The sequence below is a fragment of the Aricia agestis genome, chromosome 7, assembly GCF_905147365.1.
Source record: "Aricia agestis chromosome 7, ilAriAges1.1, whole genome shotgun sequence".
Taxonomy (NCBI): domain Eukaryota; kingdom Metazoa; phylum Arthropoda; class Insecta; order Lepidoptera; family Lycaenidae; genus Aricia; species Aricia agestis.
Genome location: NC_056412.1, coordinates 5,476,268 through 5,494,702, shown reverse-complemented (window position 1 = coordinate 5,494,702; position 18,435 = coordinate 5,476,268). Strand labels below are relative to the sequence as shown.

The 18,435-nt window shown below is 35.4% G+C and overlaps 1 protein-coding gene and 1 long non-coding RNA gene across 2 annotated transcripts in view; one reads left to right on the top strand and one right to left on the bottom strand.

Moving 5' to 3' along the window:
• LOC121728918 (tetraspanin-2A) overlaps positions 1 to 17,711 on the top strand; it is a 27,870-nt gene extending 10,159 nt beyond the window's left edge. Inside the window, exons 2-5 of the mRNA XM_042117248.1 lie at positions 9,783 to 9,980; positions 11,118 to 11,294; positions 13,775 to 13,960; positions 17,526 to 17,711. Coding sequence (XP_041973182.1) covers positions 9,783 to 9,980; positions 11,118 to 11,294; positions 13,775 to 13,960; positions 17,526 to 17,606 — 642 coding nt within the window. The 3' untranslated portion in view covers positions 17,607 to 17,711. The remainder of the gene's footprint in view (positions 1 to 9,782; positions 9,981 to 11,117; positions 11,295 to 13,774; positions 13,961 to 17,525) is intronic.
• The window catches only part of LOC121728920, an 18,809-nt gene continuing 17,359 nt past the window's right edge, over positions 16,986 to 18,435 (bottom strand). The window contains exon 3 of the long non-coding RNA XR_006035888.1: positions 16,986 to 17,056. This is a non-coding gene — a long non-coding RNA (uncharacterized LOC121728920). The remainder of the gene's footprint in view (positions 17,057 to 18,435) is intronic.

Genomic DNA, 18,435 nt, shown 5'->3' with positions numbered 1-18,435 from the left:
TGCGAAATCTAATTTTTGGTAGCATTTACCTCACATGCTTCAGAAAAAATCAAAATCACTATATGTTTCCATACAAATTTCAAGGAGTCCCCTTGATTCCTCCAGGATTTCATCATCAGATCACCACTTTTGTGAACATGGTACCAAATTCGAGTTAAACCCTATACAACACAAAAAAAATTTTGAAAATCGGATTACAAACGGCTGAGCTATCATTGAACATACAAAAAAAAAGATACATACAGCCGAACGTATAACCTCCTCCTTTTTGGAAGTCGGTAAAAATAGCTCACTCATATTAACAAAGCTAGCCAAACCTTTTAAATTCCACAAGTAGGTATCTTAGCACTGAGGAAACTAAAACCTCTTATAACAGATTAAAGCGTATCATTCATTGTTTGCGAGAAAACTTAGCATTCGCAATTCGTTCCTGAGAGTTGCGTAGAATAAATAAAATCCACCATATAAGATATTCAAATCCCCTAAGTGCGCGGCGCGGTTGGATTGCGAGAAAAAGTCCCATTTTGAAACGTTGTAAAACTCTTTATTATTCCAGCTTTGCAGGTGTCTCCGGGAGACACGGCGGTGTCTCCGGGAGACACGGCGACCACCCTAGCCCAGCGCTCCAACGCCACTTTACCGCTACTCAGCTCTAGAATACATTTATCTTTAAACTTCTGCTAACACAAGATATTAAATAGCAATTAAAGCAATGCGGCATTTTCTTTTTATCGCCGCTTATTGTGACGGAGTGCCTTTTCGACGGAATTTAATAAAGCACTAAGTGTCAAGACGTTACATATACTTACGTATATTTTTTATAATGTTATAGGTATCTATAATAATATTCGTATACACAATTTTATGTAAAGTAGAAGCATCATCGCTTCTGCTTAAGGGGGGACTAACCCTAAAGTGACGATTTTATAATTCATTTTTATACTTGAAAATAAGCCCCGAATTGTTTCATTTTCTAAAATTAGATACTACATTATATTTCCGAGAATTCGATCTAAGCAAAAACACGATATCTTAAAATTTTCTCGATAGAAAAAAATCACAAAGATGCATCTAATTTTCACGAATTTTTCATTTATTGCCATAACCGTGCATTGAACTGAGTTAATATTTTAACACATTGTATAAAATTCTATCATTGAGAGATCGACCTAGCGGATTTTTCCAATTTTGTATATTTATCGAGCTATTGAGAAAAAACTAATTTGGCGATGAATCCGCGTCGTCCTTTTTCACCTGGCATATGAAAGACGGGCGTGAGTGTGAAGAGAGAAGAACGATGTTTGATTTTTAGGGTTAGTCACCCTCTTAAGTTGATGAGGTTAAATTGTTATTATTGTTATTGTTAAATGTTAAAATACCAAAAATATATAATAACGAGAATAATGCTACCTATAGACTAGACTTTAACTATCTATTGATAAAAATTTCCACCTTTGACAAAATCTGTTTTGTTTTATGTTATCCGGAGCACATCGTGTACGAGGCTCATATTTTATTCGCCATAAAACTTAACGTAGATAATATTCACATATCTACATTGTAAATTCATATTTGTACTTAGGAGACGTCGCTGGAGAGTCGAGCGCGGTGCGACTTTTTACGACGCAATAAATTTTTAACATCACAAAAAGTCTGTCTTTTGGAGTCCTAAAGAAAGTATAAAAAATGCTCTCATTTTATTACCTTGCGGCGTAACTTATCTTAAAAATGCATTTTTTCATTTCGAGGTCCTTATTTTTTATTCAGAAATTCTTAAATTAACCCAGCCGATAGATTAAATTGAATTAACCAAATGTCGTAGGTACGTAATTTAAAAAAAAAAAAAAAAAAAAAAGGTACGTAATTTGCCGATGAATTTATTTCTTTGGTGGTACCTGCAGTACAGGCAACGTTAACATAATAATAGGAAGGGTAAGAACGTTTATTTGCAAAAACGTGGTATTGATAATATGGTACAATGTGAAATAGCACTCATATTTTAGATCTATTATTATTATATACATATATCCATACTAATATTATAAATGCGAAAGTGTGTCTGTCTGTCTGTCTGTTACCTTTTCACGCTCGAACCGCTGAACCGATTTTGCTGAAATTTGGCATGGAGATACTTTGAGTCCCGAGAAAGGACATAGGATAGTTTTTATCCCGGATAAATGTACGGTTTCCGCGCGATAAACGAATTTTGGCGCAACAGAGTTGCGGGTGTCATCTAGTAATATATAAAAAGATTTTACTTTGCTATTAAATGAAAATTATTTAATTCTTACAAAAAAAAAAAAAAAAAAACAGATGAACTATAATATTTTCAGTTGTTCAGTCGATATTAAATTATAAATGTGAAAGTATGTCTGTTTGTCTGTCTGTCGGTCTACTTGTCTGCCTTTACATGCCTAAACCACCTAACCGATTTCGCTGAATTTTAGTGTGAAGATCCTTTTAAGTCCCGGGAAACGACGTATTATGATACTTTTTATCCTGGAAAGAACAGTCTTGTTGACAAACTTATAATTAAATATCTGTGCGTTGATGTTCGACGAAGACTTACAAACAAACGCACCTAAACGTACAGTTTTACAATCAAAAAGTTTTTACAATTCAATTCAATTCCTTTTTTTGTTTTATATGTTTTACTTCAACTTTTATCTTATTTTACTGATTTTATTACGACAATGTTAAAGAAAAATCGGTCCTACCTTTGGGCATTTTTCATAAGAAATCTAGAAACACGTCGTGAATAATAATTTTTATTTATTTATTCATTAATAATATTTTACGAACCAAGTTACAAAGATACAATTAAATGTTATAATAATGCATCGGCGGACGTATCTCTTCCAGCAAACCTTATAATTAGTGGATGTATCGTCATAGATGGGCCATGTACACGAAGAAATAAAAAAGGTACAAGGGAAAAAAAATCTTAAACTTATGTTAACTTATACTAACAAACTAAAACTTAGTTAAAATACAGATAAAATAATACTAATAATACATTATTTCTTAAGGGTACATGAAAAATATTTTCGGTACACTATAGAAGCAATTTAGATATTTATTAGTGGGCTAGTCGTTTACAGATTGGCTCATACATCATCGTGAAATAAACGAGCGTTTACCCCCAGTACCGCATTTTCCGTGGAAAAACGATTAGTGATGGCAATTTTTTTTTAATACAAACTCTCGTTTTAGCAAAAATTAGGACTTAAATAGAGATAATAAATGAAACTTAACTTTTATTTAATCAAAATTGAGGCGTATTATGCATGAACGTTTTATGACAATTTAATCTTTATTCAATTTAATAATATTGTATTGTAATCATTAATTATCTCGGAGTATTGGTGATAGATGTCACGTTATAAATTTTGGTCCTCGATGGGCTTACAAGTTGAGCCACAATTAAGAGGTTTATAGCGCTCAATTTTTTATGTAATTGAGTGTTTTTTTGCTCGATATCAATAACGGCAACACATAGGCACTTGAAATATTCACGGAATACTCAGTTGTGTTGGTACTTTTAAATCAATAATAAAATATAAATAAATTAAATAATTAAGGGGAGCTCCCATACAAAAAACACAATTTTCAGCCTATTTTTGCTCTATTGTGGTACGGAACCATTCGTGCACTTGGCCGATTTTTTTTAAATCTGACATGATTGAGGGTGTCGTTCTATAGTTTAACATGAGTCCGCTCAATGCTGGAAAATTTGGATGCATTTATTTCATGAAAAGTTGTAAGCAACTTCCAGTGCGACTAGAGTTTTAAATCGGGGGTCGTTTTTCTTAACATAACATTTGGATATTAATTAATTATAACGTCCGGTAAAGCTGCAGCCCCACTAACACATTACACATGACGTGAAGTTTCCGCATCATTTCGCAAGCCCTAATGGATTGCGAGCGCTGTCTCGACAAAGGTTTTTGCAAAGTATAATGATTCCTAGATGCGGCTCTTTTTGCTTTTGTCATAATGTAGCTTTGTGAAGCAGCGCGTCCTAATTTCTATTTGTGCGATTATGTATGTTACATTACTCTTATGCTATTGTTATATTCTACTTAGACTTAGATAAATGCATAGAATATAACAGATTGAAGAGAATTAAGTCGTATGAGAATAAATCTCAAATCTCAATACGATTTTAAACACAAACACACATTGCAAAACGTGGAAAAGTTAGTCTGTGTGTTTGTTTGTTTCAGCTGCAAATTTTAATCGCTGAACTACTACTTTTTTCACAGTGAACTATACAGGGTGTAACAAAACTAAGTGATAAATGATAATACTTTAGGGCCACCAAAATATGGCGGACCACAGTCCGAATCCGGACCGTCGCGCCGCGCCGACCCATTGTGTCATGTGCGCGGGCTGCGGACCAAGCATTTTCGAAGATGAACTTCGTTAAAAATCGGTCTCGACTTACTGATGAACATCTCCAGGATTTAATATCAATAGCTTGCACCGATTTCACTCTAAACATCAGATAGATGTTTTTTCTTTCACATCCATATATTATGTAAATACCTTTGTAAAGTCCGTAATTTGGTACGGAGATGCTTTGGGTCCCGGGAAAGCACATAAAATACTTTTCATCCCGGAAAAATGTACGCGCGCGATTAACTAGTCATCTACTGATATTGGAACGAAGTTCCTTATCGCGCGTCGCGAAATGGGGCTAGGCGGAAAAAGTTGTAACGACATGACACAAAAGTGTCGGTATATTACAACTAGAGAAAAAATCATATACTTGTAAGCCGCGCGGTAGCGCGTGTTTCTCTCTGTGTCTCTCTCTCTTTTTTTTTAGTTGTTGGTTGTTTTGTTTTTTTATATAACTTCGTTCCATCCGGGTGTCCCTTGACATCTCTCAAATTTTTATATTTAAAGACTATAAATAAGAATCGTCATGTCAGATGAATCAGCTAATACCTACATCTGGCATAAAAAATTTACTCCTTTCAGCCCGATAGGAGTAACTCTTAACTAATAGTAAAGAACATAGGACAAACGCCCGCATCTCTGCTGCGCCAAAATTTGTTTATTGCGCGAGAGTAGGTAGTTCTTTTTCCCGGGTCTTATATATATGTATATTTTTTTTAGAGATGTTAATTATATATATATATATATATATATATATATATATATATATATATATATATATATATATATATATATATATATATATATATATATATATATATATATATATATATATATATATATATATATATATATATATATATATATATATATATATCTAATTGGAATCCGGAATCCGGTTAATGGAATTCCGGAGGAACAAAGTTGCGGGTAACAACTAGTACCTATATTTTAAGATGGTGCGACGTAAACCTTTAATATTTATGAGAATATAAAAAATAAGGGACAGACGAAGATTACTCAACACAGATAAAAATGTTTTTATTCCTTTGAAGTTACGGCTTAAAAGTAATCAACGAAAATTTTCTTGTACACCTTTTATGTTTCGCCAAACAAGAAGGATATTCATATTTTTTCTTTTATTTTTCTCATACAAAAGAATTTATAGTAATTATAAAGGGGCATTCTTGTTCACAGAAATAAGGAGCGAGAAGGACAGCTTTTGTAAAGAATCATGGCCAAATTTGTATAGGAGCTGGACTCGACTTTTATTTTTGATATAATTCGGTTATAGCAACGGTTTTTTACAATAATTAATAACGTTACCAATTATTTTTTATTTTGAGGTTAGACTTAATAACTACCTTTTTCCCGACTGTGGTGTAGCCTACAAATGTATATTCGGCGATCTCGTTTCTAATTATTTCAATTTTTCCTAGAGTATTATAGTGGGAGCAGTTATGAAGTTGACCTTAAAAAATTGTATTAAGCTATGAGCTTCATCACATATGTTCCTTAAGTGATTCTAAGCATTTTCAGTCCGGGGGGCAAAACGAAACATGCGGCTAGCGGGGGAGAGGGGGGGTTCAAAGATGGCCGCCACCCGGTCTCTTTAAAAAAATCTATCCTCGTCCTGGTGGCTACTAGGGTAAGATTGGTATCATTTTCGTATAAACCAAAGACGTAGAATTCATTTCTGATATTAATTATACTAAGTTTCATAGTAATTTTACAAGAAAAATGTGAAAATCTCACTTGGAAATTTTTGCTTTAAGAGCTCATTACTTTTATGTAGAGCTTAAAAATATCATACAAAAAATACTATAATATTTAATATATAAAAATACTATAATATATACACTTTTAAATATCACCTCCTACAAAAAGACGCTAAAAAAATTAACAACCGCTGCGCGGGAAGCTAGAATATTTCGCTGTCGTGGCGCGGCGGTTGCGGGCGGGCGCGAGCGGTGCAAGAGTTGAATAACCTTGAAATAAACACTGAATAAAACTAAGGATAAACACAAAATTGCAACATTAAAAAATTATTGCCATCTTTTCAGCAAGCTATATATTGCTACTTCAGAGCACAGAGCTGGTGACCTAGATCAATTTTTCAGCCATGAAAATCAGCCTACTCCACCAGCTTTAGCTGTGGCCGAAATGATGAGATCAGGAACTAAGTCTGAGACACTGAGATGCCTATATCAAGAAGCCAATGTTCCTAGTAAAAGCATGACTAATTCCCCTAGAGTAACCGTGAAAATTCTAGATGGACCGGCTGTTGTTCATATGTTGAACCCAGGGTTAGCAGTTAGCACAGACCTTTTGCGAATATGCCGTCACAATTTTCGTCAATTATATAAAACGTGAGTTAACCATTGTTTCGCGGTTGGACTTAGTTTAGGATATCTACGTTCTACAAGCCTGATAGTTCAAAAAATCCACACGCGAAAAACGAGGAACTGGAATATGAACTAAAGTTGGTCTTGATACTAAAGTTCCAAAAAGTTGGGCAAATTTCCTTCGTGTGGAATTCAATAAAGAACAGCTTTTTGATCTGCTTTCGATCCGATGTCACTCAATTGATTTATCTGAAGATAAGAGTTCTCAGTGTCTCAGACTTAGTTCCTGATCTCATCATTTTGGCCACAGCTAAAGCTGGTGGAGTAGGCTGATTTTCATGGCTGAAAAATTGGTCTAGGTCACCAGCTCTGTGCTCTGAAGTAGCAATATATAGCTTGCTGAAAAGATGGCAATTATTTTTTAATGTTGCAATTTTGTGTTTATCCTTAGTTTTATTCAGTGTTTAGTTCAAGGTTATTCAACTCTTGCACCGCTCGCGCCCGCCCGCAACCGCCGCGCCACGACAGCGAAATATTCTAGCTTCCCGCGCTGCGGTTGTTAATTTTTTTAGCGTCTTTTTGTAGGAGGTGATATTTAAAAGTGTATATATTATAGTATTTTTATATATTATATATTATAGTATTTTTTGTATGATATTTTTAAGCTCTATATAAAAGTAATGAGCTCTCAAAGCAAAAATCTCCAAGTGAGATTTTTACGTTTTTCTTGTAAAATTACTATGAAACTTAGTATAATTCATATCAGAAACAGATTCTACGTTTTTGGTTTATACGAAAATTATACCAATCTTACCCTAGTAGCCACCAGGACAAGGATAGATTTTTTTAAAGAGCCCGGGTGGCGGCCATCTTTGAACCCCCCCTCTCCCCCGCTAGCCGCATGTTTCGTTTTGCCCCCCGGACTGAAAATGCTTAGAATCACTTAAGGAAGATATGTGATGAAGCTCATAGCTTAATACAATTTTTAAAGGTTCTGTATGGGAGCGATGCATAACTTCCTAGACTTAATAGTCTAGGAATTTGGGTAATACCCAAAAAATAGAAACAATGCGAATGATCGCCGGCTGTCAGAACATATGAAAGACAACAACGAAATTAAAATATATTGATTTTTGTGGCTATTTATAGACACATTTTGTAATGTTTTTCGATGCCTTAAAATATTAGGGAATTTTTGCTACCAATGGCATATTGGGACACCACCGCCCACATTTATCATCTGGTACGATTTGGCCATTGTTCTTATCAAATACTTTCGGTTTTGTATAAACGAGAAATATAAAATGAATGTAAATAAACATATTTTGATGTGTGATTATCTTTTCACGTGACTATTCGTCATTCCCTTATATGCATGATCGACGTAGCTAAAAATGAATTTATTGTATCTATAATTTCAAATAATAATAATATAATAATTTAAATTAAAGCCTGATTTAATATAATATCTCGGTGATCTCGGCTTTGTCGAGGAGGTCGTGAGTTTCCTGCTCTATAATTTGGATCCCTGTAGTTTTTATATTAGTTATTTCTACGTTCTGGGTCACATATATTATTTAAACTGTAAACACGTTACAGATGACGTGTTGTTGTTTTTTTTATTTTTACTTGGAATCCCTTGGCCCCCAAAAAGCAGGGCTCGCAAATGCTAACATGCAAATAACCCACAAGCAAAGTAGGTACTCATATTTTATTTAAGCGAATAAAATATATTATAGGCACGTAACGGCTCCTGGGGGACACCTAAAAACTGTCATTCAGTTCGCTCGATAAATCGGAAACAAGTCTTTACAAATAGACGGAGCGTTTCAATAAATCTTGCTTTCCATTTGTTCAGGAAAATTAAACAATCCTCCAGAGAATAAACAAACAACCTTCGGATATAATAATGTATTGGAGATTTTTTCAAATGAATATTATCTAAGTACTATATATAGTGTGCCTACGACGTACAGGTAAATTATTCCGTACAGTGTAAAATAAAGTGACCAGTTACACTGGTGACTGGTCACTTTATTTTATTAATTAAATTTTTTTATCTATGTAAATATAATAAAATATAAACCAGGTTTTTACGTAACATATTTAGTGATATTACTTAAAAGTTAAAAATCTAGCATCAAGTTATAATCTAATATTATGAACAATTTTCTAGTCGCGTTGTAGTCAAACTCCTCCAAAATGGTTCGACCGATTTTGTTGAAAGTCTGAGAATCGACCAGCATAATAATATAATATTTTCCATGCGACGAGTTGTAGGGGACCAAACAACAAATATAGTCCTGACTTTCTGACACATTTCTGAGATTGGATTCGATTGTTGGGATATGTACCATCAGGAAATTGATTCATAGGCATATTTTATGCGGGCTCTACACTCGCGGCGCGAAAACCCGCGAAGGCCGCGAACCGCGAGTGTAGAGGGTTTCGCAGCTTTGTGTAAATTGCGCTTCGCGACTTCGTATTTGTACGCGACGTGTTCACGGCGCGTAGCATCCGCGAAATTATTTATTTATTTATTTATTTAATGTCAAATTTAGTACAATTCAATTGGTCTCAATTCGTACTAATTTGACATTTGTGAGTTTGACCAATTGATTTGGTTTATATTCGTACTAATCTGACATTCGTGACTTTGACAGTTTTTGCAATTCATTTTGTGATTTGATTGAAAGGAATTGCTATACGACCATTTTAGCCCCACTGGTTACGCCAAGTCAAGATTGCTAATGATCTGACAGCTTCTAAGCTTGACGAGTAACGACTAACGAGCAATATTAAATATGGATCCGCCTACGGATCCGCCTTTTGCCTTATAATTTCTTAATTGAGAATAGTTTTAGCCTGACTAAGAATTTATTTTAATTTTAAGCGGGATCTAAAATCAATGTTAAGTACAGGTCCGCCTTTTGTTTATAAAAGAATTTCTCTAATATGTTTAGGCCTGACCAAGCATATACTTAAAGAGGGATCGAAAATTTGATTTGGTAATTCCTAACAAACTTCTCTTTCCAGCTCTTCGGCGTATCAATCTTCGCTCTCTGCCTGTGGATATGTTTCGAGCCGGGCTTCAACGAGTGGATGCGTATCTTGGAGCTGCAGAAGTACTTCATCGGCATCTACATCATCCTGATTGCGTCCCTGGCCATAATGACCATCGCTTTCCTCGGCTGCGGCTCGGCTTTGATGGAAAACATTAAACTTTTATACGCGGTAAGACCTTCGACATTTAATTTCGTTCTACCCTATATTTCGATCATATGATCACTGATTTATATTCTAACGGAATAGCCTATAGCATAGTAAAAGAAGGGTTTTTTTTTTTTTCGAAAGGGTCTAAGCTACTGGTCTGGTTAAGACCATGGTAGTTTAATCGTGGCTATAACTAGTCTGTTGCTAGTTGGTTTGGAAATAAACAATGAGGGGGGCCTGGCCCCCTCCCCTAAAGTCACACGTGTGACATTCTAGTCGGGCAATATAAAAGGCACCGCGCGCGGCTTGTATGTGTGCGCCATAGTATCAATGCGTCACCACGTACGGCACACAACAAAATCTCGGTGAGTTTTACAGGCTGGTACCGCTGAGATTTTGTTGTGTGTCATACGTGGCGATGCATTGATACTATGGCGCACACATACAAGCCGCGCGCGGTGCCTTTGTATGAAGATAACTTACTTTTACTATGGCTATAGTACTCCATTGGTACCGCTTGATGCGCAGCCAGCCCAGCGCCTGTCGTTACCGGTGGAAGTAACTAAATTATAGCTTACTGCGTATGCGTGAATACTATAGTGACAGTTCACAGCTGTTGACAGTTTATAGAAACGAAAAAGAAAGAGATAGAGCAATACCAGTTGTATTGCGCTATCACTTTCTATTTAGTTTCTTTCTCAGTAACATTATTCTCTACCACACACACAACAAAATTATTCTCTACCACAGACAGAGATCAAGGTAGATACTGCACGTGTAATGAACATGTACTTCACGTGCCATATCGCGTTCCCAAACGGCGAGCAATGCTCGTCTTTCAAAAGTTTGTTCTTTAGTCTGCGCTCCACTGTTTTCGGAATCGGACGTTAATTGGATTGAAAAAATGCCTAATTGTGCCGTATTCTACAGAAATTCGAATATAAACGTTGACCTATTTTCTATTCGAGGCCCTAGATAATGGATAAGTTTCTTATCATTGGTACGTCACTGTAGGTAGGAAAAAAGTGGTACGCTCGTTTTCATACAAATGAAGGGACATGTGATATCTATTTTGATCTATGCCTGTGTTCTCTACATACTAGAAATTAAACTATATAATATTTACCTTCGCACTAAAGTACTATTCACTTGTTTCAGTACATAGCAACACAGATGGGCTCGTTCGTGTTCGGGCTGGTCGGTGCTTGCGTTGTCCTGGACTTTTCCACTTACGACTCCAGCATACAACCCCTGATCAAGGAGGTGATACTGCGGCTGGTGAACAACCCACAACACGAAGGCAGCCGGGATATACTCAGAATGGTACAAGAAGGAGTAAGTACTCAATACGCAATATAATATATCGTTTGTTATTAATATAAGTATTAATAACAAACGATAGGTTACATTATGATTGACTGATTTTAGTGCTAAAGATAATACTCCAAGCAATTCTGAAAGCAGAACAGCCGCGGGGCTAATATGGTCGCTTTGAAGAATCATGATATGAATCATAATATGATTCATTTTTCTAAAATCGCAAAATGCAACTGCTTGCAATTTATTTCTGTATTTTTGTACTGATTTGACATTTGTCAGTTTGACAGTTTTGACAATTCATTTGCTGAATTGATTGAGAGGAATTGCTAAATGTGACCATTTTAGCCCCGCAGTTTAGATACAGACACTTTTCGTTTCTACATGCTTTTTTTCCATTTATTCGTCTCAATTTTGTTTAGAAATTATTGTCTTCTTCTCTTTTTACCCATTGATAACCTACATGAACTATTCATGGTATGTCAAATAAAATACACTACACGTTTCCAATTTGTGACATCAGTAAGGAGGGCTTTATTTGTATAAGTAAATATTTCAATTTAAAGTTTCGGATTGACAACATCAGTCCTCAGGTTAGTTGTGCACGTTCTCTATTAATTAATAGACATTGGCATAACCGAAAATAAACGGCATGTTTGCTTAAAATGTTGACCCAGAATCACTACAAAATCAATATTGGAATTTGAGAGTGCAGAAATCAAATCCCTAACGGGCTGGTGAAATGAAACTTAACGGAGTGACGTAAGCGCCCATGTTGGCTGTACAGTGTGCAGACCTGCAATATTAATATTTAATATTAAAATATTAAAGTTTCCTGGCCAAAATGGAAGCGGTAGGAGCCATGTTCTAAGTTCTAACTTAAGGTCTTTTCGGGGGGAAGAGAGAGCGGGGCGCTTAGTTAATATAAGACCAAAAAAAAAACGTTAGGTATCGAGGCAACAGCAGTACATGACGTAGTTGGATTAAATACATACTTGCGTATAACTTGTATAAATGAAAATTCATGAGATAAGAAGGTCGGATAGAGATAAGGTTTTACACTTTACGTGCGAAACCCCAAAAACTCCTTCAAGAAAAGAGCGTATTCCCTCTTAAAAGGCCGGAAACGCACCCGCAGCTCTTCTGATGTTGCGAGTGTCCATGGGCGACGGTAGTTGCTTTTCATCAGGCGACCCGTTTGCTCGTTTGCCTCCTTATTTCATAAAAAAAAATTGCTCTAAGTTTTCCGTTTATTCAAACTAGTTACAAATAATCGGCCAAATGCGACTCGGACTCGCTCACGAAGGGTTCCGTACCATTATAGAGCAAAAATAGGCCAAAAATTGTCTTTTTTGTAAAAGATTTATTTTATTTTTTTATTGTATTTAGTTAATAAATTACACATATTTAAAAGATTTTGTGAAAAATTTAAGTGCCTATACCTGTTTCCATTATTGACGTTTCAAAAAAATCACGTTTGTTGTATGGGAGCCCCCCTAAATATGAATTTTATTTTGTTTTAGTATATTTTTTATTTTAGCGGCAACAAATATACACAATCTGTGAAATTTTCAAAAGTCTAGCTGTAACGGTTCTTGAATCTAGCCTGGAGACAGACAGGCGGACATACGGACAGACGTACAGACAGACAGAAAGAAAAACGGACAGACAGACATCGACGTCTTAGTAATAGGGTCCCGTTTTCACCCTTTGGGTACGCGACGGAACCATAAAAATGTCGCCAAGAACCGAGCCGAACATTTATCGGGATTCCTGAAATTTTCGAAGTTTAAATAACACGGTATAAATTCATGAAAATAATTTCAATGGTATCAAATTGCCGGGTAAAAAAATGATATCCTATTTTCCTCGTTAGCATAACATGAAAATATTATATTTCGGACGGTTGTTTTTTTTTTTTTAACAAATTCATAAAAGTAATAAGTATGCTGATGAAATATGACGATCTATATTATGACGATATGATACCTACATTATGACGGTCAGCGAAACCTCATCAAATTCAAATTCAATCAATCAAAATTGACGTGGGAGAGCCATGCTCCGGCACGAATGGGCCGGCTCGACCGGAGAAATACCACGTTCTCACAGAAAACCTGCGTGAAACAGCGCTTGCGCTGTGTTTCACGCAGGTTTGTACCCTCCTCCCCTATTCCCTTCCCATCCCATCCTTACCCTCCCCTATTACCCTATTCCCTCTTAAAAGGCCGGCAACGCACCTGCAGCTCTTCTGATGCTGCTACTAAGAAGACTACTAGCTATGATGAAAAAATACATCTCTGCTATCATTTGTTCAAATTAGTTTTTATGCATTTACTGTCGCTTATAAACTACGTAAATAAAAATGATCATTTAACAATGAATAGATATTAAGTTTTGAATAACATTTTCTTTTAATTTAGGTTACCAATTTTATTTATTTTTAATTGAATAGCGCCACGAAAAATTCTAAATTCAAAAACACGGGAATATTCCAGATCGGCTGCTGCGGCGCGGACGGACCGATGGACTACATCAACCTGAACAAGCCCCTGCCGTCGGAGTGCCGCGACTCAGTCACCGGGAACGCCTACTTCCAGGGCTGTGTTGACGAGATGACTTGGTATCTGGAGAGCAAGACCGCCTGGCTGGCCGGCATCGTGCTCGCCTCTTGTATGATTTGTGTAAGTACTGTTTGGAAAGTCACAGAGCAAGCCAAGATTCATTGCCATTTTTTTTTACTTATAATTAACTTATCAGATATAGCAACATTTAACAGTCAAAAATAGTAAACAATCACCAAAATACAAAACCGCATTTTAATGTAAAATGATCATTGAACTAATATTACTACGTATAGAAACGACACAGCGAACTTTTTAAAATCTCACTATCAAACAGAATAAATGATTGTTAAACCAAAAGTAAATAATAGGCCAAGTGCGAGTCGGACCTGCGCACGAAGGGTACCGTACCGTTATAGAGTAAAAATAGGCTAAAAATTGTGTTTTTTTGTATGGGAGCCCCTCTTAATTTTTTTTTATATTAATATTATTATTAAATAATAAAGTAACATAAAACTAAAGATTTTGTAAAAAAATCAAGTACCTACCTGTTGCTATTATTGATAGAGAGCAGAAAAGGCCACGTTTGTTGTATGGGAGCCCCCCTTAATATTTATTTTATTTTGTTTTTAGTATTTGTTGTTATAGCGACAACGGGTATACACAATTTGTGAAAATTTCAACTCTCTGGCTATTACCGTACTTGAGTTACAGCCTGGTGACATACAGACGGACAGACGGTCAGACAACGAAGTCTTAGTAATAGGGTCCTATTTTTACCCTTTGGGTACGGAACCCTACAAATGAGCACCAAAACTATAACAGCATTCTGCATTATAATGCAAAATTATAACCAACATTTACATCTAGCTATCTTATTCAAGCAAAATGACTAAATAAATCATTGTTAAACCAAAAGTAGTAAATGATCTCCAAAATTAGTAAATGATCACCAAAATTAAAACGCCATTTCAATGTAAAATTACCATCAAGATTTTATTTTATACGTGGGAGAGCCATGCTTCGGCACGAATGGGTCGGCTCGACCGGAGAAATACCACGTTCTCACAGAAAACCGGCATGAAACAGCGCTAGCGCTGTGTTTCGCCGAGTGAGTGAGTTTACCGGAGGCCCAATCCCCTACCCTATTCCCTTCCCTACCCCCCCCAATTCCCTTCCTATCCCTACCCTCCCCTATTACCCTATTCCCTCTTAAAAGGCCGGTAACGCACCTGCAGCTCTTCTGATGCTGCGAGTGTCCATGGGCGACGGAAGTTGCTTTCCATCAGGTGACCCGTTTGCTCGTTTGCCCCCTTATTTCATAAAAAAAAAAAAACAAGAATGAAGACCGATTATAGCTAGAGAGTTGAAATTTTCACAGAATAGTGTATTTCTGTTGCCGCTATATTAACATGAATATTAAAATCAAAATAAATTTAATATTTAAGGGGGGCTTCCGTACAACAAAGTACGTGATGTTTTTTACATTGTTTGCTCGATATCAATGATGACGAAAGGTAGTCACCTGAAATGTTTTATTTATACTTTAATAATTAATAAGTATTAAATTTTAAATAAAATGAATAATTAATAAATCATTAGTAAAATCCCACACAAAAAAAAACAATATTTTTTTCTTACTTTTGCTCTATAGTGGTACGGTGCCCATCTTGCACGAGTCCCACTCGCACTTGGCGATTTTTAACCTAACTTAAGCAAAAAAGCGTTACGACTTAAATAAGTCGTAACGCCATATCGTTTATTTCTCCATGATCATAATATTCTGAATTCCATAATATATTAAATTACTTAAACAAAAGTATAAAATAAAATTCTGCAATTATTACATATTGAGAGAATATATTATATTCTCTCAATATTTTGTGGAATTTTATTGTCAATATAAAATTCCACAATTTTATTGACTGAAACATTATAATATATTTTACGATCTATTTTATTATATTATATCTTGGTTTATTTACAATTCAAATGAAATATCTCAATTTTATGAACGTTTAAGGCAAAATAGCAGTAGTATATGAATAAAGAAACTGTATTATTAACATAATCCTTAAAGCACAAAGTTTATAAAGAATACTAATAATATATTGCTAAAAATATGGATTTATTTACTGGCAAAATGATTTTGTATGTTATACAACATGTCTGGTGAAACATGTTTAATACTCGAGGACGTGATATTTGGCTATTAAATTAGTTGAAAAAAATATATAAAAAAATAATATCAATTGATTACTGAGTAAATGTAGCTTAAAGTTAAATAATTAATTATTTACTCAACGCATGGACACCGTGCGCGGGAGGGGTAGCGACGCGGTGTTTCTTTGGCGGATGGCGAACGCCGCGGCCGCCGCGCCCGCGCCGCGCCGGCTGCATAGTAATTAGTATGCCTACTTGAGTATAATTGCCTAGCCGCGTAATTTCCTTAGTGTCCAATGTCCTCGATTCATTTATTTAAAGGGAAATTTGGTCAAAAATTAAATACCTAATTTTATAACATTATTATAATGAGAATCGAGTACTGAGTACAGTTATACTCGGTCCTTAATTAGTATTGAACATATTTTACCAGTCATGCTGTTTATTATCAGTTATTCCCTTACAAATACATTGTACCTCTACTAAACTTCATATCTTGTTCGCTTTCGCCAGATTCCTCAAGCAAGAGTTAAAAAGCTTTGTGTAAATTGATTGAACATTGGCTAAGTTGCCCGCGATTTCTTGCACCTAAAAGTGTGTGTTCAAACCAAACTGACTGTAAGCTACCGAATGTGAGCGAGCGAGCAATGCGAGCTCCAGTACAACAGTATTTTTTGTTCACAGTATGCTGACTATACGCTATATTATGATAATATATCTGACGTAGCTACGTAGCCAATCAGCGTCCGCGGAGCGTAGTGACGTGCTATATTAGGGTCAATTCAGACCGCAACGTGACAAGGCGAGGCGCGACGCGACGCGACCTAAATTTGTATGGATTTGACAGATGTCGTCAGCGTGAGACGTCTTGCGAATCTGTCAAATCCATACTAATTTAGAAATGCATCTACGCATCACGTTGCGGTCTGAATTGACCCTTAATCGGCCACCGAATGTCAGCGCCTACGCATAGCGTATTAACGTGTTGTCCGTTAGATGTGAACGAAAAAGTGAATAATATGTATGGAAATACAATAAACTGCGTAACGTTCGCTCACTTTCCGGCGGCTGACAGTCAGTTTGGTTTGAACACGGCCTAAATGTCACGGGGACAAAACATTTTTCCGCTAAAACAGCATGGATTCAAAGGACTGTGGATGGTGGTGTGGTGTGTGTGGACTGTAATACTAATTCACTAGTATAATAATATATTATTGTAGTACCCGTTCAAAAGAGTGGAAAAACTTTTTCTAACAACTCTTTTCAATAGTACATATAATTTTATATTACGGTTAGTAAAGCTAGCTGTATATAAAATTCCCTGTATTCTATCGTTCTAGACTTTTTTATTAAATATAGAAAAATGGCAATGTAATATCACCTTATATTAGTTAAGGATAGCAGTTAATTAATTAATTATTATTATTCCTGGAAAATATTTATTCACTCTTCTCACTCAATGATTATGTTATAATTCTATGATTTTCTACGAATCAAACTTATAAATATTTTTTCCTTTCAGGTTATCAATGCTGTTATGTCTCTAGTATTAATTCAAGCAGTTAAGAAAGAAGAAGAAGAATCAGTGGCGTACAAAAACTAGAATAAGTTAGAGATATTTTGATTTCACTTCATAGTTAAATCTATTTTATAGTTTGAAAATTTAAATGTATTTCTAGGTATACATATAATCCACCGTGGTATTTAAGTATTTTTTATTGTAACTTAACGTTAAATAAAGTTAAAAATAATCATTGTTTCTATGTTATCCTTTAAATTGCATCATATTTTCTTTATAAAAGTATCTAGCTTTCCCTACAATCAATGTGGTTTTGTTACTTTAAGATTATCACAAAAACGTAGCTTAGTTGCTAAATACAAGTATTTTCTATACTCAGAATAACATCATAATATTATTATTTGATATAACTTTTCCTATCGGCCAAAGTTACCCTTATCCGTGTTTTTCTTCATGCGGGTAAGACGCGCACGATTATGCATGTTGCGGATCAGTTAATATTAATTTTATTTTGTTTTTAGTATTTTTTGTTATAGCGGCAACAGAAATACACAATCTGTGAAAAATTCAGAAGTCTAGCTACAGCGGTTCTTGAGATATGTCCTGGAGACCGACAGACAGTCAGATAGATGAACAGACATCGAAGTCTATCAGTAATAGGAACCCGTTTTTACCCTTTAGGTACAGAACCCTAAGAACGTAAATATATTTAATCGCATTTAAAGCTCCTTCTTTTTTTTCTTCAATATAACGTCAAATAATATAGAGGTATTGTAGTTTATTTATAATCATACTAATGTCTCAACAAAAATGTTCCTGAGCACTGAGGAGGCGGCACCCTCCTTTGGAGCGCCACATCTCATTCCGCTTCGCATCCGACAAGGTAAGTTTTCATGTTACGTATGAAAACTTA